Raw genomic sequence first — 22,539 nt, 5'->3', positions numbered from 1 at the left:
CTATGTTCTATTTATATGGGAGGCAGGGTTTGAGGGTCGGCACAACATTGTGGGCCGAAGGGCCTGTACTGTGCTGTACTATTCTATGTTCTATGTTCAAACAGTATTTTGTCCTGTGATCCATGGGGATTGTACAAGAGGGTACAGAGGTCTCACTGGGATTATATAGGGCCCTGGTGAGAGCACACCTTGAGTATCGTGTCCAGGTTTGGTCACACTTCCTCAGGAAGGATATCCCTGCAATAGAGGGAGTGCAGTGACTGTTCCCCACACTGACTGGGTTGGTTCCGGGGATGGAAGGTTGGTTATATGAGAGGAGAGTGAGTGCGCTGGGTCTGTATTCCCTGCTGTTCATGAGAAAACGAGGAAATCTGTTAGATTCTTTCAGGATATGACAGGCAATAGGCAAGGAGGATCTTTCCCCTGAATGAGAACTCCATATCTGAGGAAAATACCCTTAGAATGAGGTGTAAATCACAAACACGAGAGAATCTGCTGATGCTAGAAATCAAACGCAACACACACAAAATGCTGGAAGAACTCAGCAGGACAGGCAGCCTCTATGAAAAAGAGTTAACAGTCGACACTTCGGGCCGAGACACTTCATCAGATCTCAGGGTGAAGATTCTCAGCCCGAAGCATCGACTCGTTACTCTTTTCCATAGATGCTGCCTGGCCTGCTGACTTCCTCCAGCATTTTGTGTCTGTTGCTCAGAATGAGGTGACAAGCATTCAGGATGGAAATGAGATATTTTGTAAATCAGAGAACAAAGAACTTCTGTATTCCTTATATAAGTAATGTGGAGCCTCAGTTGCTGGGTTGAGTCAAAGCTGAGATCTCTGGGAGAGATTTAGTCACTAAGTGAGTCCATAAGACCATAAGATACAGGAGCAGAATTCGACCATTTTGCCTGTTGAGTCTTCTCTGGCATTTCATCATCACTGATCAATTTTTCCTCTCAGCCCCAATCTCCTGCCTTCCATTGTATCCCTTCATGCTCTGACCAATCAAGAATCTATCAATCTCTGCCTATACCCAGTGATTTGGCCTCCACAGCTGCCTGTAGCAAAACAATTCACAGATTCACCACTCTCTGGCTGAAGAAATTCCTCCTCATTTCCATTCTAAAAGGATGACCCTCTATTTTGAAGCTGTGTGGTCCAGTTTTAGACACACCCATCACAGGAAAAATCCTCTCCACATCCACTCAATCAAGCCCTTTCACTATTTGATAGGTTTCAATTTGGTAACCCTTCTTTCTTCGAAGTTCCAATGAATAGAGGCCCAGAGCCGTGAAACTCTGTTCATTAGGCAAGCCATTTAATCCTGAGTAAAATTCTCCATTTGTGATGTCATGTCAGCACAAAAAATTCTGGATTTCAGAGATGTTTGCATTTTGGAATTATGGACCAATCTCCACAGACCTAATCACTAATTTGTACTGCAGTGAACACTGTTAATTTAACCCATGCAATCCCAGGCATACAGATGCAAAATAAAGACAATTCTAAATTGAAAGTAGGAAAGTTGAACCTTACTTGGAGGTAAAGCCTGATTACTAGGCCTCAGAACATTCTACTCCCCAAATGGTCAAAATAAAGCCAAGTAACAAGGTTTAAAATACCCACAACATGCAGAATTACATGCCTCTCATTACCTTGATCCATGGGATAAACACAAGCGGGCCTGATTAACCCTGGCTGGGTTGCCTGGGCGAGGATGTCTCATGATTAAAGACCCAAAACACCCAATGACCCCAGGTTGCATTACTGACGATGTGTCCCTTTGCAACACCCGGTTCATTAAGCCAAGTGGTGTCAGGCCACGTTAATGAAAGGAATGGGCCAGATTGAAGTGACTCCACTACACTACCCTATCCACCATAGCCCCACCTATCTCACCATACTAAACTCCACAGCATTATCTCTCCCAGCCCCGCATATACATCCACCAGCCCTACCCTCAAACCTAATCCTGAGGTTCAAGGGGGCACACACCCCCACAAACCCGATGACCAGTGTAAGGAGAAGGAAGATGCAATAAAGGCAAGTGTTGGACTTGGTTAATGAAGGCATGGGCCAGATCAAAGTGGCAGCGTTGTGTGACACTGAATCCAGAGTGACGAGATGAAGAAGCACAAGAGGGATGATTCTCCCACTGCCGGCATAATCTGTTTGTTATTTTGATTTTGTTCTGATAGTCTTCTGTCTGTTTGAATATTTTGGTATAATTCATATTTAATTTCAGTGTTTCTTGTCAGTGTTGTGTCTCTGATGCAATGTCTGTGATGCTGCTACAAATACTTTGTTCCTTTCACCTGTGCATAAATAAACTCGATTTAAACTTTACACTGAAATGTCCAAATCTCTCCTTCACTCTCCTGCAGCCCTATGTCATGAACTAAATGTCCTAGTGTTTAATTTTACAATATTTCATCTGATTTTATTTTCATTCGGCTTTTGAAATTTGCGTTTCCCTTTTCAATTTCAGCCCGCAGCCCGGCCTGTCTCTGCCCTTCAGTACTTCCTCCCGCATCAAACGACAGCGGTAAACCCCGCCCATTGGCGCCGCTTCCCATCCCCCAGCGTTCCGATTGGTGATTCATTTCTCCAAACAGCCAATGGAAATGCTCAGCATTCCCATCCTCATTAACATACCGCTTTGGGCGCTGCCTATTTAATCCGCGCTCCGAACAGCTTCTGCTTATTATTGTGTTTGAAACCGACGAGGAAATGCCTGATCCAGCGAAACCCGCTCCCAAGAAGGGCGCCAAGAAAGCTTTGTCCAAACCAGCGAGCAAGACTGGCAAGAAGCGCAAGAGGTCGAGGAAGGAGACTTACGCCATCTACATCTACAAAGTGATGAAGCAGGTTCACCCCGACACCGGCATCTCCTCCAAGGCCATGAGCATCATGAATTCATTCGTCAACGATATTTTCGAGCGCATCGCGGGCGAGGCTTCCCGCCTGGCCCATTACAACAAGCGGTCAACCATCAGCTCCCGGGAGATCCAGACCGCCGTGCGCCTGCTGCTGCCCGGGGAGCTGGCCAAGCACGCCGTGTCCGAAGGGACAAAGGCGGTGACCAAGTACACCAGCTCCAAGTGAAGACAAGTTCACTGACAAAACAAACCGGAAAATCAAAGGCTCTTTTAAGAGCCACTCACGGTTTCATTAAAAGAGTTACACGATATTGAGACATGGAATTGAGGTAAATTTGGAATTTTTTGTTGAAATGCTCATTCAGAATCTTATCCCCGTTAATCAGAACTTGCTGTCCGCTGCTCAGTACAATCCCAATTTCTCTGTTAATTCCTGCCAACTGCCCAGACACGGAATCGTTACACACCCGTTTCCCCGTCGCTTCCTCTCGGTCATCAGATTTCTCTGACATGGACGCTAATGTTTCTGGTTTAAATACCGTGGGTTCATTAAGCTTTGTCCCATTTTCGATACTTCTCTTAACCCCATTCCGACGCAAGAGCTGAACACTGTCACGGGTCGTTCAGAGTACTTGTTAAAGCTCCACTTTCTGACGGGTGACCCCTTGCTAAACTGACTTGAGTTTACACAATGACCGACCGCGAACAGCAGCTGAGGACCGGTTTTATTCCAATCGTTTATCAATTGAAAGATATCGGTGAACTAATTTCTCAGACACCATCGCAATATTAACTACACTTTGTTTAAGTGTGTCGGACTCCAGTAACGGGGGTAAAGAGCCGACAAACAAACCTGTTGTGGTTTAATTTCAGCAACAAAGGCTTTTTTGGCGGTGTATTGCAAATTTCAGTTTATTTCGGCGGTTAGACGATATTTTCCGCGCTTCTACAGTCTGATTGGTGAATAAGGCAGCTCTGTGATTGGAATATTTGCTCTTTCAAATCAGAATGGGCACTGGTTCACCAATCATAAACGCCCCACTACATTCCGCACCTCCCGCCCCGCCTGCATCAGAAGGGCGATTTTCAGAAGCCTGATTTCTAATGGTCAAAACTTCGTTTATTTCTGATTTATCAAATCTATGTGATGTTATATGTATTCAGGAAACCTGATTGTTATCGCATTTAAGTTCTTCCTTCCAGTGTTATATTGTAATTAAGCGTGATAGATTAGTTGGTAGAGGAGGTGGTGTTGCAAGTTTTTTTTAAAGAGAGGGAGAGGCCATAAAGTTGTGGATGTAAATGAAATGTATGAGGCATTTGAAGACATTTGATTCCACAGGTAGGGGCAATAAAGTGGTATATTATTATAACGTCGACTGTACCTCTTCCTAGAGATGCTGCCTGGCCTGCTGCGTTCACCAGCAACTTTTATGCGTGTTGCTTGAAATTCCAGCATCTGCAGATTTCCTCGTGTTTGTGTATTATTATAACCATTGTGGAAAGCTTCCGATTGATTTGTTGGAGAGTATACGTAGCTCTAGCTCACTAAGCGTTGTATGGTGTGGGGATTTTAACACATAGTTAATTTACTGTGGGGTTGTTCTCAGATTGGTAATATTTTGTTTATAGAAGAGTTTCAGATATTTCATATCCTGTTAGTCTTTATGGTGGGAGAGGTACGAGATTTAATGTTCATAATAGTTCTGAAAATGCTGTAAATTTAACTTTAGTTTTGAACATTGGAGTGAGTAGTGGGATGTCATGGGAGATGAAGCATTGGGGAGTGATCGTTTCCCTATGTTTATAAGCTTGGGTTTGGATTTATATAGGGGGCATGAGGGCACTTTTAGGAGGTGGAACTCTGGTAAAGCAAATTGGGAGAAGTTTGAATGTTTTATGTGCTGAGTGTCTGTCTGGGCTGAATGGTGAGGATGATGTGGATTTCTGCAAAGAAACGTTGTGACATTATTCATCAAATAGTGGTGGCAGAGATTCAATTTAAAAAGTGCAGTAGTGGGAGAAAAGCTGTACCGTGGTGGACGGAGGAGTGTGCAGAGGCAGTTACTGAGAGAAACGTGGCATTTCGGAAAGTTAGGAAGTATCACTCTCCGCGTAATCATATTAAGTGTAACAGGTCACAGGCCGTGGTGAGGAAAGTAATGAAGCTTGTGAAAAAGATTTACTGGAGGTCATATTGTGAAAGTATTGGAAGGACTATTAAACTTGAAGATGTTTGGGGAATGACTAAGAAAATGGGGGTGTGGGATTCATAGGGTTCCGAATATTGATTAAAGAAGGTAATACAATTGTTCCTGAAGGAGAGACGGTTGAGTCCTGGCTCGGTCATTTGCTGCAATTCATAATCAAAATAGGTGGAGAGACTAAACAATGTAGCAATAAGGTTTTACAAGAATATCTTAATGTGTTGGAAACCAGCTGTAGCAATGATAGTATTAGTGATGTAGAGTTTCTTTGTGTGAATTTAAGAATTCTCTCTCCCCTCCTCCACCTTTTAAAATTTACTCCTCATTGTTTTTTCTCCAGTCCTGCTGAAGAATCTCAGCCCAAAACGTCAGCTGTACTTTTATCCACAGATGCTGCCTGGCCTGCAGAGTTTCTCCAGCATTTTGTGTGTGTTCCTTGGATTTCCAGCATCTGCAGATTTTCTCCTGTTTATTACTCAATGTCAACAAGCATTTTGTATGACAACTGTCACAGTTCCACTCATTTAGAAATGCAGATATGAAACTCAAGGTTCAGCATATGCTGGGAATAAACTGTAAAGTGACACACACAAAGTACTGCGGGAACTCAGCAGGTCAGGCAGCAGCTAAACAGAGGAATAAACAGTCTAGATAGGATGAAGTGTCTTGGCCCATAATATCAACTATTTATTTGTCTGCACAGATGCTGCTGGGGGGCACTGAGTCCCTCCAGTATTTTGCAAACATAAACCTCTTTTTTCAGTCAATCAGTTTCCAAATGTTGCTGAACTTTCATTTGCAGCCTCATCCTCCTGGTCTGATTCCCTCCTTCTACTCTACATAAACTCGAGCCTCCATCACATCTGGAGCTCCAAAGCCCTCATTTGTGCTGACCCCTCTTGTTTCTGCTCCACCATTCTGCTGTCGTACTTTAGAGGAGAGTGTTGTATTGCAACAGCCCGGCAGTGTGAGGCACAGCCCTTCGAAATCAGTGAAAATGACACAAAACAATGAACAGAGTGGGACAGGAAGATTTTAACAACACAAGACTTCAGCCTTGGTCCAGAGCTGTGAGGGATGAGGAATATTTGGGAGAAAACCACAGTAAATTAATCCTCTGCAGTTTACAGAAAGTCGTGGAGTGAATTCAAGGTAAACCTCTTCATCGCCAGACCGGTGACCAGTTACATCCTGAACATTATAGGGTGAATTAGTGGTGAACGGCAGGGATGGGGTTGAAAGCTCTGGTGTGCAATAGGAACACAAGCAGGTACCAGCTGGACTGAGTGGCCTCTCGACTGTTCATTATCAGTGTGACAGGGAGGAAGCACCTGAGACACAGGATTTGAAATGGAATTGATCTATTTGTCTATGACAGATCCACAATATTAAACATCAGTGTATTTTAAGATGGTGGGATGAACCCCCTCAATGCTCAGTAACCAGGGTTCAGTCCTGGGTCTGATGAGCAGCCACAATATCTGTGGAATCTGACATTAACAGTCCCATATACAGCTTCTTATAACTTCCTCCCTGATGTGAAGTTGCTGGTGTTTCAGCAGGTGGGATGACTTGAGTAAATTTCTTTGCTGACTCAGGACAGAAGTGTGTCCTCTATGAATTGTAAACTCACTGGAGCCTCACACGGTGGGTGAACTGAATGAATCTCCTCCCACACTTGGAACAGGTGTGAAGCTATACTGAGAGACAGAGACAACAGAGCCAAGTCTAGCTGCTCACCGGTGTGAACTGGCTGGTGTTGTAATAGCTTGTGACTGAATGAATCCCGTCCGCCATGGAGCAGGTGAATGGCCTCTCCCCGTGTGAACTTGCTGGTGTATCTGCAGGTGCAGTGGCCTGGTGAATCCCTTCCAAAATGAGAGGCGGTGAACGCCAACTCACTGTTATCAACTCTATGGCCATTTATCAGGTCAGTCCATGGACAAGTCCACGTATTGGGACTCTGGTGTGCTGTCTTCTCAACCATCTCCCCCTTCATATTCAGTGATTGGTAGCATTCAAATGCTGGGGAACCGACAGACACAGCAGAAGTGACACGCTGTTGCATTTGAGATTCTCAGACAGAAATTCTTTGCCTTTTCTGCCTGTAAAATGTTTGCAAAGGTGATCAACAGGTGAAAGAGAATACATCTCAGCTGAGATTATTTTGGTTTTCATGTTGATGTCTGATGTCACACTGTTACAGTGAGGCTGAACACTGTGCGGAGGAACAACACTTCTAACTGGGCATAGTACAGGCATAAGGACACAACATCAAATTCTCTGTTTTCCTCTCTGCCCATCAAGCTGTGACTTGGCTCAGTGTGTCTCTCTCCATTACTATAGCTTCACATTCTGGGTATCTCCCACAGACCTACTAAGCACACAATACAAACAGAGCTGCTTTGTGAGAGTTTCTGCTGATTGTGACCCTGCTGGCATTCGACGGTAGTAAACTCAGAGTCAGCAATGCCATTAACCCTCAAGAGAATGTGATCAGGTTTTCTTGGTGCAGATTGATACTGCGGTATTCTTGCAGTGTGAAGACTTTTACAAATAAAATGGCATGAGGCATTTTCTATTTCAGGAAAACCATAACTCATTTATTGTCCTCCAAATACAGAAACATAAAGCACAGTTTAAAAAAAAACTTCACATACTTACATCATAACAGCAGTCCAGCTTCTAAAAGAGAAACACAACAGAATGTCAGTGGTCATTAATTACGCACATTTCCAGCCATGACATTACCCTACAGCGACCCCACCCCCCACTGAATCCTCTTACTGCTCCCGCTCTGTGATCTTTAGAGCAGTTTACTTCCTTTTAGTGACACTTGCAAGATAATACAGAGGAACACATCAAGTTCTCTCGTGTATTAGTGCTCCTAAGGGTGCTGCCATTTACTGTGGAGTTTCTTCTGACATTTTACCTGTAAAACTCCTCACACTTGTCCAGATTAAAATCCATTTCCCCCATTTCTCCATCCATGATTCCAATTGATCTATATCCACTTCTGTCCATTTGACAACCTTCCTCGCCACCCACAACTGCATCAATATTCATGTCATCAGCGATCTGATCCGCCCACGTATGTTTTAATCTGATCAAACAAAGGTCCCATCACTGATCACTGTGGACACACTGGTTACATATCTACAGTCAAAATCATTCTCAATTCTATCAGTTCAAATGTTGCTACACGATACACACCATTCAAACCCTCCCACACCGAGACTCGAGGAAAGTTACACATTTATCACAAGACCAGAGTTGGGTTGAATGGTCTGGGCTTGTTACTCTGGATGCTCTGCTCCAAAGTCCATTCAGATTAGTACAAGGTAACCAGATACATCATCACTGAGACACTGATGTACAGCATTGTGTCACAAACAGGAGAAAATCTACAGTTGCTGGAAATCCAAGCCACACACACAAATGCTGAACAAACTCAGCGGGTCAGGCAGCATCTATAGAAAAAAAACACAGCCACTGTTTTGGGACAAAACCCTTTGGCAGGACTTAGGAGAAAATCTGAGGAGTAGATTTAAAAGGTGGGGAAGGGGAGAGAGAAAATAAGGTGAGTGTGAAACCTGTAGGGGGCTGGGAAGTTGATTAGTGAAAGAGACAGGAGGCCATGGAAGAAAGAAAAGGGGAGAGGAGCACCAGAGGGAGATGGTGGGTGGGCAAGATGATGGGAAATGGTGAAGGGGGGGGTGTGGGAGGCATTACCAGAAATGCGAGAGTTCGATGTTCATGCCGTCAGGTTGGAAGCCACCCATAAGGTGTTGTTCCTCCAACAAATGTGTGGCCACATCGCATTGTGTGTTATTGTTTAAAAAGCTAAAAATAATTCAATTGTGAGGATGAATCTGAAAGAAGTTTCTACATTTACACTGCATGAGAGACTGGGAGACACAGTGCCAAGTACCAACTCCCACACTGTACCAGAGACTGACAGGTACAGAATGAACCTCACACTCTCACACTGTACCAGAGACTGACGGGTACAGAATGAACCCCACACTCTCACACTGTACCAGAGACTGACAGGTACAGAATGAACTCCACACTCTCACACTGTACCAGAGGCTGACGGGTACAGAATGAACCCTGTACGTAATGTACAGACATTACGTACTTTAACAAAACCCAACAACGCTCCTCCCCACCTCAAGACAGCACCACTTTGATCAATTTACACTGCAATGGACTGTCTTGAGACTCGTTCAAATTCTCTGCAACACACATCAAAGTTGCTGATGAACGCAGCAGGCCAGGCAGCATCTCTGGGAAAGAGGTACAGTCGACATTTTGGGCCGAGACCCTTCGTCAGGACTAACTGCTAATTCTCTTCTCTTTTTACAATTCTGTACAGCAGTTTAGTTCTTGTGAGCACTGTATCGTGGATACTATGTGTTTATGATGCTGCTGCAGTAAATTTATCTTTCACCTGGTCCATTTGACCTTCGGTCTCCTGCTGTCCTGTTTCATTACATAAACGTTTCATATTATCAACTGTGTGTTTTCCTCATTCCATCTGCTTTTCTAGCAGATACGACGGGCCGAATGACCGAATACTGCCGCTGTAGTTGGTCCATTTTGTATTTTAGATTTCCTTCCTGCGGAATTAACCGGCAGCGGCAACTCACCAGATCGGCGACAGGTCCCTGTCCACGGTGTTACCCAAAACGAACACTGGGTAGTGCAGAACGAGTTCTGATTGGTTGATTCCTTTAGCTATCCAATCAAATTATCTTACTGCATGAACGTTACTTCAAATAGCCATTGAGAAACCTAGGCATCCCATCCCTCATTAGCATACACCTCTGGGCGCTGCCTATTTAATTCGTGCTCCGGGTCCGTTTTACTTATTTGTGGTTCTGAAGCGGTCAGCTGAAATGCCTGAGACAGCGAAACCCGCTCCGAAGAAGGGCGCCAAGAAAACTCTGCCCAAACCAGCCGGTAAGGCAGGGAAGAAGCGCAAGAGGCTGAGGAAGGAGAGTTACTCCATCTACATCTACAAAGTGATGAAGCAGGTTCACCCCGATACTGGCATCTCCTCCAAGGCCATGAGCATCATGAACTCATTCGTCAACGACATCTTCGAGCGCATCGGGGGCGAGGCTTCACGCCTGGCCCATTACAACAAGCGGTCAACCATCACCTCACGGGAGATCCAGACCGCCGTGCGCCTGCTGCTGCCCGGGGAGCTGGCCAAGCACGCCGTTTCCGAAGGGACAAAGGCGGTGACCAAGTACACCAGCTCCAAGTAAAGTTCCCCAGTGAGATGATCGAAAACACAACGGCTCTTTTAAGAGCCACTCACGATTTCACTGAGAGAGTTGTACTAGCATTTAGGCAATACATGGCGCACGTTTTATGTGTGGTGGCTTTTACAGGAGCTAAAGAGCGGTTGGAATATCCGCTTCATCTTCCCCCTATAATCCTGGTGTTTAACATTCCTCCCACTCCCGTTGCTGTTTTAGCTGTGGGTTCAGGAGTTTATTATTTGGAGTTAGGTAACTTCTCTGAATCTCATTTTAATTCGAGGCCGGAACGACTTCACGGTTCTTTCATAGAACAGTTTTTTTAAAAAAATTGCAGACTAGCCGCTGGTCACAGTTTGAGAAGAGCCGTTTGTCCATAACCTGCTAACGTTTACACAATGACCAGCACCGGGCAGAAGCTGAGTGTCAGTTTTACTCGGTTCCTTTACGAGTTGAAAGAAATTTGAGTTCCCAGACACTCCATTATCAACTACACTTACATTAAATGTGCCCGGTTTCAGTAACAGGGGGAAATACGAAGACCCAGTCCTCAAACAGATCAGCAATGATTTAATTTCAGATTAAATTTGAACAAAGAGTTTTTTTTGGCGGGCTTTTTTCAATTTTCAGTGTACTTTGGGGAGGAGATGGTTACACTCCGCGCTTCTACCTTTACGGGCTCTTGATTGGTGATTAAGGCAGTTCGTCGATTGGGCCATTTCTTTTCACCAATGAAAACAAGCAGCATTAAACCAATCACGAGCATTAGTTTGCATTCTCAAAGAAAGTATAAAAATGCGAGCTGGGGCGGGTGAACATTCCCTCCCTGTCGCTGGAGCAGTTACTGTGACTTTGGAAATGTCTGGACGTGGAAAAAGCGGCGCCGGCAAAGTTCGGTCCAAGGCCAAATCTCGCTCATCTCGGGCTGGACTGCAGTTCCCGGTCGGCCGGGTTCATCGACTCCTAAGAAAGGGCAACTATGCTGAGCGGGTGGGTGCCGGAGCCCCGGTCTATCTGGCTGCTGTTCTCGAGTATCTGACAGCCGAAATCCTCGAATTGGCCGGCAATGCAGCCCGGGACAATAAGAAGACCCGCATCATCCCCCGACACCTGCAGCTGGCCGTCCGCAACGACGAGGAGCTGAACAAGCTGCTGGGAGGGGTGACTATCGCTCAGGGCGGTGTGTTACCCAATATCCAGGCTGTGCTGTTGCCCAAGAAAACCGGCGGTGCCAGTAAGTGAAGCGACGTAAACTGAACCTATTTACCCAAAGGCTCTTTTCAGAGCCACTCACAGTGTCTGTGGAAGGGCTGAACAGCGGGTGATTACCGTTCGGAGTAACTCGGCTGTGTGTCTGACACGGCCCCGATCGGAGGCATCCCTGGTAACGTTTTCTCTCCTTCTGTCGTGTTTCTTCCGCGAATTAAATCGGTAAAAGTCTGCAGAGTACGCGGTCCGCTACACCCTGCCTCATTTCCCCTCTCTGCTGGCTGAATGGAGCTCTCTCCCCTTGTGGGGCGGGGAAATTAACTTTCAGAGTCAGCCCCCGGAGGGTGAATTTAATCTCCGATCATTGAACGATTCCGGTCTTCATGACCTGAAACCGCGTTGTCTGGGTTTCACATTGCGGGTTGACCCTGGACCGTCCCACTGATCGCTTCATGAGCAATTCCCACCGCTTCACAGAACAATATTGATTTGCAGCTTTACATTTATCTGCAAAAGTACATTTACCGTATGGAACTGACAGTATTTACTGAAAATCTCGTCCGCCTGGGTCTCTGAAATATAAATGAACATTTGCAAAGACGGGGTCAGTTTGGTCAGATCTCCCGAGACGCGGCTCCCTCTGTGAGGCGGTGGGTCGCTCTGATACAGACTTTTGTTTGTGCCAGGAAGAAAAGGGAGGGGGTGGGTGGATCGACAAGGAGGTTCAGTTCTGTCCTGTCTCTAGTAGGAACTTCTAAATACTGATTGATAAAACTGGACACACAGAATAAATTCTGCGCCACCAACCCTTTTGCAGTGCGGCGGTCCCAGTATACATGATGCGGCAATCCCCAGGGATGTCTTCTTTAAGTACCACTGAGATGTTCTCCCTGGTCAAACACATCTCTCCCCTCCACTCCATCGTACCTGTAGCATTTGTACTGTGAAACTGAGCTGCCGGTCCTGCCCCTCCGACAATCATTTTTCTGTTGGGGATATAATATCCCAGTCTCCTGCACGGATCCATGCCCAGGGGCCATCTGCTGTTCAGAGAACAAAGGACAGTACAGGAGTGGCCCTTTGGCCCTTCTCTACATATTCTTGTGACTGTCTAAGATTTCCTTAAATACTCCTGTGCTCTCTGTCTCTGCCACCACCCCTGACAGTGCATTCCATGTCTCCATCAATCTGTTTTCTTCACTTTCTTCCTCTGAGCTTAAATACATGCCTTCTGTGAAAAATATTACTGGCTGTCTACACCAACTATGACCACAAAATTCCACAGGTTTCTATCAAATCTCTCCTGAGCCAACGCCACTCCAGAAGCAAAAAGTTTCAGCATGTCGAGCCTCTCCTCAGCGCACACCTCCTCCAGACATCCTGTTCCGAACCCTCCACATGCTTCCTATATTGAGGTGATCAGAACTGAACACGATACTCTCAATGTGGCCTAACCAGCATTTTATAAACCTGTAACATCATGTCCTGGTGCTTGAACTCAATGCCTTGCCTGATGAAGGTAAACATGCCATACACCGACTTCACCTCCCTGTCAACCTGTGCTCCCAGTTTTAGGGAACCGATGTCTCTGAACCTCGACATCCTTCTCTTTGTCAATACTGTTAATGTTCCTGCCATTAACTGTGTACACACCCTTGATGTTGGATCTCCCAAAGTGCAGCCCTAGGTATCCTTTTCACCACAACGAATGTACGGAATACAATGGGATTATCTTCAATCCCACTTGCCAGAGATTTTTCATCACTGTTTCCAGCTCTCCAAATGTTCTTGAGTTCCCCTATTTTTTAAATATAGTCCTCAAACACCCTGTTTGATTCTAGCTTCCTAAGCCTTACTTATGCTTCTTCCTCCTCCTCGATTAAATTAACTTCCTGTCTCATCATCCAAGGTTCCTGAACCTTGCCATTCTTGACCCTCCCTCTTACTGGAACAAACTGGCCCTGAAACACTGCACTGGTCTTTAAACAAACTCCAGGTCAGATGTGGATTTGACTCAAAATCCATCATTACATATTGCTGTGCCTGGCATCTAACTTAGCTTCAATCTCTCCATTCAGTGACTAGTGTTCTGTTTCACATCCCCCTGTCAATCTCGTTTCAACCCTCATAGGGTGCAGCAATGAACTTCATGATCCTGACCGCCCTCCACTGAAACTGCAAACCATCCCTCTTGTAAATGTCACCCCAGCACCAGAAGAGGTTCCAATGTTCCGTAATCCTGAAACCCTGTCCCTGTATCAGCTCCTTAGCCACACATTCATTAGCTCTCACTTTCTGTTTGTATCCCTACCACCACAGGGCACTAGGAGTAAACTGGAGATTACAACATTTCAGGTTCTGCTCCATAACTTCTTCCCTAACTCTCTGTGGGACATCATCCCTTTTCTACCTGTCCATTGGTACCGATGTGAATCACCATCTCTGGCTGAATGAACACCATCCCCCTGTTCTGTATCTGCTCCGAGATGTCCCTGACTCTCAGAGTATTTACAACTTTTAAAACCAACAAAAAGCAACAAAAAAAGTCATGAAGAGAGGGAAAAGTTGGAATACAAAGGTAAGCTAGCCACTGGTATTAAAGAGGATACCAAAAGTTTCTTCAGATATACAAAGTGTAAAAGAGAGGCAAAAGTAGATATTAGTTCATTGGAAGATGTTACTGGAGAGGTAGTAATGGGGTACAGGAAAATGGCAGACAATCTGAATAAGTATTGTGCATCAGTCTTCACTGGGGACGATATTAGCAGTCTGCTGGAAATTCAAGAGAAACAGGGGGCAGAAATGAGTGATTTTGCCTTTACTAGGGAGATGGTCCTTGGGAAACTGAAAGGTCTGAAGGTAGAAAATTCCCTTGGACCAGATTATCTACACCAGTTCTATGAAAGATGTGGCTGAAGAGATTGTGGCAGTTTTATTAATAATCTTTCCATAATCTCTGGATTCTGGTGTGGTTCCAGAGAACAGGAAAATTGCAAAGGTCATCCACTCTTAAAGAGAGAGAAGCAGAAGAAAGCAAATCATAGGCCAGCTAGTCCGATCTCAGTGGTTGGGAGGATGATGGAGTCAATTGTCAAGGATGTATTTTCGGGTACTTGGCAACACATGAAAAAATAGGCCAAAGTCAGCATGGTTTCCTTTAATCAGTCCTCACCGAAGACTTGTGTATCTGCAACACTTCTTCTCAACTCTTGTACTCAGTGACATGAATGATGAAGGCCAGCAGATCAAACCCCATCTTCACCACCGTATCTAGCTGAGACGTCACTTTCAGTGAATTACACATTCACATGGACATTATTTATATAAATTACAAACAACAAAGGTCCTGTCACCCAGTGGCACACCACTAGACAGACAGCTCCAGTCTGAGACACAACCCTCAACCATCAGCCTCTGCCTCCTGTCACGGAGGCAATTATGGAATCGATCAACTATCTCCCCAGATTCCAGTTTCTAGATCTAACCTTCCAGACTATAATCAAAGGCTTGGCTAATGTCCATATAAACAACATCCACAGCCCTAACCTCATCTACGCCCTTGTGAAACCCCTCAAAGGGCTGCAAGAAATTACCAGACATAATTTTCCTTGCACAAAACTGTGCTGACTGTCTTGAATCAAACCAAATTTTGGTGGATCCTGTTCATCAGAAACTCTTCCAACAAATTACAGACTGATGGGCCTGTAGTTTCCACTACCCTTTTTGAACAATGGCAGCGCATAAACCATCAGTCCTGAAGTCACAGGAGCAGGATTAGGCCTTTTGGCCCATTCAGTCTGTTCTGCCATTCCATCATATATCCATCTCAACCCCATTCTCCTGCCTTCTACCCATAAACTTTGATACCCTTAATAATAATTAAAAATCTACTAACCTCTGCTTTAAAAAAAAACACTGACTGCCTTTATGGCTGCCTGTGGAAATGAAATCCATTGATTCATCACCTTCTGACTAAAGAAATTACTCATCTCTATTCTAGAGGGGCATCTTTTATTGAGGGTGTGGTTTGGTTCTAGATTCCTCCATTATTGGAAACATCCTCTCACATCAACGCTATCTAGGCCGTTCAATATTCAATGTGTTTCTATAAGATTCTCCCTCATTCTTCTAGACTCCAGTGACTGCAGGCCCAGATTATCAAATGATTATTACATCCTAACTCTTTCAGTCCTGGGATCATTCTCATGAATTTCCACTACAGCCTCTGCAATGCCAGCACATCCTTTCTTAGAAAAGTTACCCAAGCCTGCTCATGATACTCCAAATAAGGTCTGACCAAAGCCTCAGCATTAGATCCTTGTTTTTATTTTCTAGTTCTCTTGAAATGCATGCAAGTATTACATTTGCCTTCCTCACTACCAACTCAATGTGTACATTAACCTTTAGGGAATCGTGCACTAAGACCCTTCACACAACTGATTTCTGTTCTCTCCCTGATTAGAAAGAGCCTAGGCTGTTATTCCTCCTACCAGAGTACATGACCACACACTTCATTACACTGTATTTCATCTGGCACTTCCTTGTCCATTCTCTAAATCTGTCAAGTGCTACTGCAGACTCCCTGCTTCCTCAACACAGCCTGCCTCTTCATATCATCCACAGTCTGGGCCTCAAAACTATCAATTCCACATTGCTCACCCTGTCCAATCATGTGCAACCTCAACTGGTGCCTGAGATGAAGCAAAATAATCTCTCCCCTGGCCTCCACAGTGTATTCTCCAGCTTCCCACAAAGTACGAGAATGTACCTGATAAAGCCCTGGAGATTTAACAACCTTAAAGAATTTTTGCAATGGTGAAATAACTGTCAGAAATATTCATGGATAGCCTCTCCTATTTCATTTGCCTCCACACACAGATGGCCATGTTCACCTCCAAGGGGAACGATTCTGTGTCTAACTTAACTTTTCCTATGAATATACCAAGAGAATCTCTTGGATTTTGCTCACTTTGCCTTCTGAATCATGATATCCTCCTTTTACCCTCCAAACTTTTATTAGAGATCCTATCTCTAATAATATTCTCGAATAATTTCCCGAACATTGATCCAAGACTCACCAATCTGTAATTTGTCTCCATTGCCTGAGGAACAACATGCCCTGGAATATCAACATTCCCTTCTCTGATCTCACTATCCTCCATGACCACATTGATGAATACTGATGAGAAGTACAGGTTTAGTCCTTCGCACACTTCAGACATAAACTCTCTCCTCTGTGCTTGTGTTGTCGTACCCTCTTCGCAGTGCCCCTTCTCACCAAAGTTATTTCTTCTTCCCGTTTCACACTTCTGATTCTCTCTCTAACTTCTCTTACTTGTTTCATGTTGCCAGAGGCTTTCTCCAATTTCTACTTCTGAAATATTCCTTATCCTTCATTTTCTTTCAGTCTGAATTCATAACATCTCTCACTATGCCCCTCTGCCAGACTTTACCATCCTTGTGTTTCCTCCTCATAGAAACAGTTCTGTCTGAATTCTGACCCGATTGCTTTTAAACATCATTTACATGTTCAATGTAGACAGTTGCAATTAACTGTACCCCAAATGACCATATTACCACCAGGTCCAGTCTTGTCCTTATTTACTGTTCCCAAAATGAAACTTCTATCAATGGCCAGGCTCATTTCTCAATACAATGTTTTCTATGACATTTATAGCGAGAGGATTCGAGTACAGGAGCAGGGAGGTACTACTGCAGTTGTACAAGGCCTTGGTGAGACCACACCTGGAGTATTGTGTGCAGTTTTGGTCCCCTAATCTGAGGAAAGACATCCTTGCCATAGAGGGAGTACAAAGAAGGTTCACCAGATTGATTCCTGGGATGGCAGGACTTTCATATGAAGAAAGACTGGATGAACTGGGCTTGTACTCGTTGGAATTTAGAAGATTGAGGGGGGATCTGATTGAAACGTATAAGATCCTAAAGGGATTGGACAGGCTAGATGCAGGAAGATTGTTCCCGATGTTGGGGAAGTCCAGAACGAGGGGCCTCAGTTTGAGGATAGAGGGGAAGCCTTTTAGGACCGAGATTAGGAAAAACTTCTTCACACAGAGAGTGGTGAATCTGTGGAATTCTCTGCCACAGGAAACAGTTGAGGCCAGTTCACTGGCTATATTTAAGAGGGAGTTGGATATGGCCCTTGTGGCTACGGGGGTCAGGGGGTATGGAGGGAAGACTGGGGCGGGGTTCTGAGTTGGATGATCAGCCATGATCATAATAAATGGCGGTGCAGGCTCGAAGGGCCGAATGGCCTACTCCTGCACCTATTTTCTATGTTTCTATGTCTCCCTTCCCGGGTTAGACTATCCACTTCTATGTTAAGTAACATCCCAGTATTCTTCTAACATATTCGGTGATATCTAAGCCCCTGACTCTAAGGGAGTCCCAGTCAACATTGGGGAAATTAGTCACCCACTGCAACTACCCTGTTGCTTTTACATCTTTCATTACCTGCTACATTTCTGTTCCTTTATCTCCTGCCGGCATTTGGGAGGCCTGTGGTATAACCCCATCAGTGAATGCACCTCTCTTATCCTGAGCTCTATCCACATTGTCCCACTGGATGAACCCTCCAGTGTGTCCTCTCTTAGTCCCTCACCCACAATTCCATATAAAGTCTGATCTGCCATCAGCCTTCCTTGTATGTCAATCCCACTTCCCTGATTTTACAAACATTTATCTTCCTTCTCTTTGAATCTTTTCAGTTATCCAGACTCCCCATTCATCTCAGTTGGGGAATTCCAGTGTTTGTTATACAGTGTTTTTTTAATCATTTGTGGCCTTGTAGAACAGTGCAGGCATGTACTCTGGTTTCCTGCAGTCCACAGTTTTGAGTGCCACAGTTCCACACAGTCATCAGATTATATAAAAGGAGAGGGAGTTTGATGAAGTGAACCTGGGCAGTTGGCACATTTTGCATGTCACAGTTCCCGAGGAAATGTTTGATTGCCCATAATTCGGAACGTGGCAAGATCCAATAAAAAGTTATACTTAACCAGAGCGGTCATTGTATGAGTGGGCCAGAATTGGAGTGGGGAGTTCAGGTTTTGTCTCTTCTGAGAGATGTAGGCCATAGGTAGATATATTTTGATTTAATCTTTATTTCTTTTGTATTACACATTTAGAGCAGAGGGGATGCCAGACAAGATACTTGTCTTGATGGAAGGAGGCAGAGGGTGGTCATGGCAGCTTGTTATTCAGGTTGGAGGCCTCTGACCAGTGACAGTCACAGGGATCGGTGCTGGTACTGTCAATTGTCATCTACATTAACAATTTTCTGACATTGTGGTGACAGTGAGTTTGCAGATGACAGCAATGCTGGTGGTAGTGTGGACTGTGAAGATTGTGTGAGAGTACAATAGGATGGAGATTAACTGGGGAAGACGGCCAAAAAATGGCAGAAGGATATTGATGTGGACAAGTTTGAGGTGTTGCATTATGAGAAGTTCAACCAGGGAAGGATCTGCACAGTAAATTCTTGTCCCTTGGAGAGTATTACAGAAGAGGGTCCATGAAATACAGAAACATCATTCACTGAAAGAGACAACACAGGTAGTCAGGATGGTGAAGGTGGTGTTTGGCCTATTTGTCTTCATTGATCAGGGAACTCAGTAGAGAATTTGGGATGCCGTATGACAGCTGTAAAAGTCAAAGTGAGACCAGACTGTATTTTGCACAGTTCTGGTCATCCAGTTGCAGGAAAGATGTCATGAAGCTGGCAAGTGTGGAGGGAAGTTTGATGAGAATGTTACTGACACTGGTGGACTTTAATTATCAGCAGAAGCTGGACAGACTGGGACTCTCTTTCTCTCTCCTGAGAGTGTAAGGAGCTGTCTGGTGACCGTCCAGAGGTTTACAAAATCAGTAGGTGAGCACTCTTTTTGTAGGGTAGGGAAGCCTAAATTTACAGGGTAATGGTTTAAGATGAAGGGGAAACATTTAAAAGCTACCTTATGGGTGGGGGATGTTGCATCTTTGAATAAGGAGACCAACACTTCAGTAATAAGAGGGGTTTTGATGAGGTCTTGTAAGTATAGGTTTTAAATAAAATGATGAATGATGATTTTGATGGGATTATACTGCCGGCCTCCCAATTGGCTCAGATATTGTGCAGCAGACATATTAGTAAATCACACAGAGGGGTAATGGGAACAAGTTTACAGCAGTTGGGCATTTCAACTTTCCCAGATTACCTTGTATGAAAAGTTTCAGTCTCCAGGAGAAATTTGGCAGACACAGGATCGGTTCATCCCTCAGCAGAAACAGTATTTAAAAGGGAGGATGAGGCAACCATCACTAACAACAGAAGACAAAGGCAGCATAAAAGAACATGAGAGGGCAAAGAATATCACCAAAATTAATGGGAAGCTAAAGGAATGGGAAACTTAAAACAAAAAAACAGAACAACTATAATAACAATATGCAGAACTCAGATGAATTATGAAAGTAACTGGCCAATAATAGAAACAAGATACAAAAAGATTTATTTTCAGATATATGAAGAGTAAAAGAGGCAAGAATGGACAAGGTTTCACTGACCTTCACTGATCAATGCCAGTGCACAAAAGTTTTATTAATGAGTTGGAGAAACTTCCCTCAACTTAACTTGGAAGGATGTCGCGGATTACAGGGTGCTCATGATCACTTAGGGAAGAGGGTCAAGTGTGGCAAATGCATTTCAATACAGATAAGTGTGAGGCGGTGCATATTGGAAAGTCAAACCAGTGTAGAACTTACACTATGAAAGATCGGTCATTGGGGACCGGAATGGGCCGGAGAGATTTAGGGGTAAAGTGAACACAGTTCATTGAAAGTTGTGTCACTTGCAGACAGGGTGGTGAAGAACGGGGTTTAACATGCTGGTCTTCATTAGTCAGGGGATAGAGTATATCAGTTGTGACATTATGTCACAGTTGTGTAAATGACTGGAGGACACACTTGCCGATTTGTATACAGCTCTTGTCACCATTATAGGAAACGTGGTTAAACTGGGGAAAGTGTAGAAAAGATTTCCAAGGTATATTTCCCGGACCCGAGGTTCTCAGTTACATAGTCAGTTTGGTCAGACAATGTCCTTTGTCCTTTATTCCTTGGAATCAGAATCAGATTTATCACCGTGTTATATGACGAGGAACCTGTCGTTTTGTTCTGACAGCAGTACAGGCCTCTGAAGGTGCAGATGTGAACATTGTGTCAGCATAACGACAAGAGATTCTGGGAATGGCGAACAACGCGGCCAAAATGCTGGAGGAACCCAGCAAGTCAGGCAGCATCTCCCACCAGAGTCCTGATGAAGGGACTCGGCCCGAAATGTCCACTGTTTATTCTCACCATTGATGCTGCCTGACTTGCTGATTCAGAGAGAGTGTTTTAAAGCGGCGGGCGATTAGACGAGTATCACTGTGTTTGTGGGTCCGAACACATCGCCGGATTTCCCAGCGCCTCCTGTACAAAAAGAAAAGATTTCTCTGTTATGGGATCGCCCCACTCCCCAGCTCAGTCCCGAAGCGGGAATTAATCGCAAAGTTTTAGTTAGTTTCAAAATTTCAGCCGAAAAGCAGAGAACAGGTCAACAAAATGGAGAGAGATCGCGGGCAGTGCAGTAATCAAACGGGTTAAATTAGAAAGTGCTGCCTTTAATCCCGATTAAACTCTCTTTCCGGCGAACTTTGCGGCCTCAGTGACGGACAAGGACCAGTCTGGGTCTCTGGAGTGTCCGATTTTAATTGGAATCGGAGAGTTTTTGAGGAGAGAGAAACACAGAAAAATGAAGTCTCCGGGAGCTGACAGCAGGATGTCTCCGCCCCGTCCGCTCGCTGTCTTTAAATTGCTCTGGGCCGCCGCCTTTCGCTTCAGTTCTCATTCAGTCTGATTGTGAGAAGCATTTTCCAGAGTCGCCGACATGACCGAGACAGCACCCGCCGAAACGGCTCCTCCAGCCGCACCCGCCGCCGCAAAGAAGACTCCCAAGAAGAAGGCGGCCGGCCGGAGCAAACCAGCCGGTCCCAAGCTGGGCGAACAAATCGATAAGATTGTGGCGGATTGTCGCGATCGGAAGGGAATGTCCGCTGTGGCCATCATGAAGGCTCTGACCAGCAGCGGTGTCGATGTGGGGAAACGTCGCGCCCAGATCAGGATGTGCATCAGGAAGAGAGTGGAAAGCGGCTCCTTGGTTCAGACCAAGGGCGCGGGTCTTTCGGGATCCTTTAAATCCGGTCAAGGAAAAAGTGCCGTGAAAGCGGTGAAGAAAGCGAACAAACCATCGGTAAAGAAATCTGCCATCAAGAAATCTCCAAGCAAGAAGTCTGGCGCCAAGAACCCAGCGGCTAAGAAAGCGGCAGCGAAGAAACCAGCGGCTAAAAAAGCGGCAGCTAAGAAACCAGCGGCTAAAAAAGCGGCAGCTAAGAAACCAGCGGCTAAAAAAACGGCAGCTAAGAAACCAGCGGCTAAAAAAGCGGCAGCTAAGAAACCAGCGGCGTCGAAGCCAAAGAGCCCCAAGAAACTCGCAGCCCCGAAGAAGAAGGCGGCCAAGAAGACAGCAGTCAAAAAGTGAATTAAGGTATACCGTTTGTAAGTGTTTGAACCCAACGGCTCTTCTCAGAGCCACCCACATCTCAGAAAAGAGCTGATCGTGAATATTGTGATTCCCGCTGTGGGTCCGACTGAGTTTTGCGGGGGAACTTACCGCATAAAACCCGATTTTCCCGGTACCTCTCTGACATTCAGAGCGGCCCTGACGTCCCAGATTTGAAGTGAAACACTGCGTTTCACTCGGGTTGTGTGTGTGTGAGAGAGAGTGAGACCGGTGGGGTGGTCTGCAGGCCCAGTTCCTTCTCCCGCTCCAGGACAGCGTGACTGAGATTCCGCACCTCGCATCCCAAAGCCCGATTCAGCTGAGTTGATTGGGAACTGCTGAAACCCATGTGAGAGGGGAGGGGGCGTCTTGAGAGA

At 45.1% G+C, this 22,539-nt stretch overlaps 5 protein-coding genes across 5 annotated transcripts in view; 4 read left to right on the top strand and 1 right to left on the bottom strand.

Moving 5' to 3' along the window:
- The window catches only part of LOC140188910 (uncharacterized), an 838,801-nt gene that overhangs the window by 525,227 nt on the left and 291,035 nt on the right, over window positions 1-22,539 (bottom strand). The gene's annotated exons all lie outside the window — the stretch shown is intronic.
- On the top strand, window positions 2,547-3,193 carry LOC140188864 (histone H2B-like). Its single transcript, XM_072245524.1, has one exon. The coding sequence runs from the start codon at window positions 2,734-2,736 to the stop codon at window positions 3,106-3,108; it is 375 nt and encodes a 124-aa protein (XP_072101625.1). The 5' UTR covers window positions 2,547-2,733; the 3' UTR covers window positions 3,109-3,193.
- On the top strand, window positions 9,991-10,365 carry LOC140189294 (histone H2B 1/2-like). Its single transcript, XM_072245993.1, has one exon. It carries the CDS (start codon window positions 9,991-9,993, stop codon window positions 10,363-10,365), a length of 375 nt encoding a protein of 124 aa, XP_072102094.1.
- On the top strand, window positions 11,203-11,601 carry LOC140188912 (histone H2AX-like). Its single transcript, XM_072245566.1, has one exon. The coding sequence runs from the start codon at window positions 11,218-11,220 to the stop codon at window positions 11,599-11,601; it is 384 nt and encodes a 127-aa protein (XP_072101667.1). The 5' UTR covers window positions 11,203-11,217.
- Window positions 21,459-22,167, top strand: LOC140188964 (histone H1-like). Its single transcript, XM_072245624.1, has one exon. The coding sequence runs from the start codon at window positions 21,491-21,493 to the stop codon at window positions 22,139-22,141; it is 651 nt and encodes a 216-aa protein (XP_072101725.1). The 5' UTR covers window positions 21,459-21,490; the 3' UTR covers window positions 22,142-22,167.

This window comes from Mobula birostris, chromosome 28, assembly GCF_030028105.1.
Source record: "Mobula birostris isolate sMobBir1 chromosome 28, sMobBir1.hap1, whole genome shotgun sequence".
NCBI lineage: Eukaryota > Metazoa > Chordata > Chondrichthyes > Myliobatiformes > Myliobatidae > Mobula > Mobula birostris.
The sequence above is the reverse complement of the archived record's forward strand: the minus strand, read 5'-3'. Positions and strand labels throughout refer to the sequence as shown.

Bases quoted from the DNA above. Each gene is read 5' to 3' on its own strand.
- LOC140188864 (XM_072245524.1), top strand. From the start codon at position 2,734: ATGCCTGATCCAGCGAAACCCGCTCCCAAGAAGGGCGCCAAGAAAGCT.
- LOC140189294 (XM_072245993.1), top strand. From the start codon at position 9,991: ATGCCTGAGACAGCGAAACCCGCTCCGAAGAAGGGCGCCAAGAAAACT.
- LOC140188912 (XM_072245566.1), top strand. From the start codon at position 11,218: ATGTCTGGACGTGGAAAAAGCGGCGCCGGCAAAGTTCGGTCCAAGGCC.
- LOC140188964 (XM_072245624.1), top strand. From the start codon at position 21,491: ATGACCGAGACAGCACCCGCCGAAACGGCTCCTCCAGCCGCACCCGCC.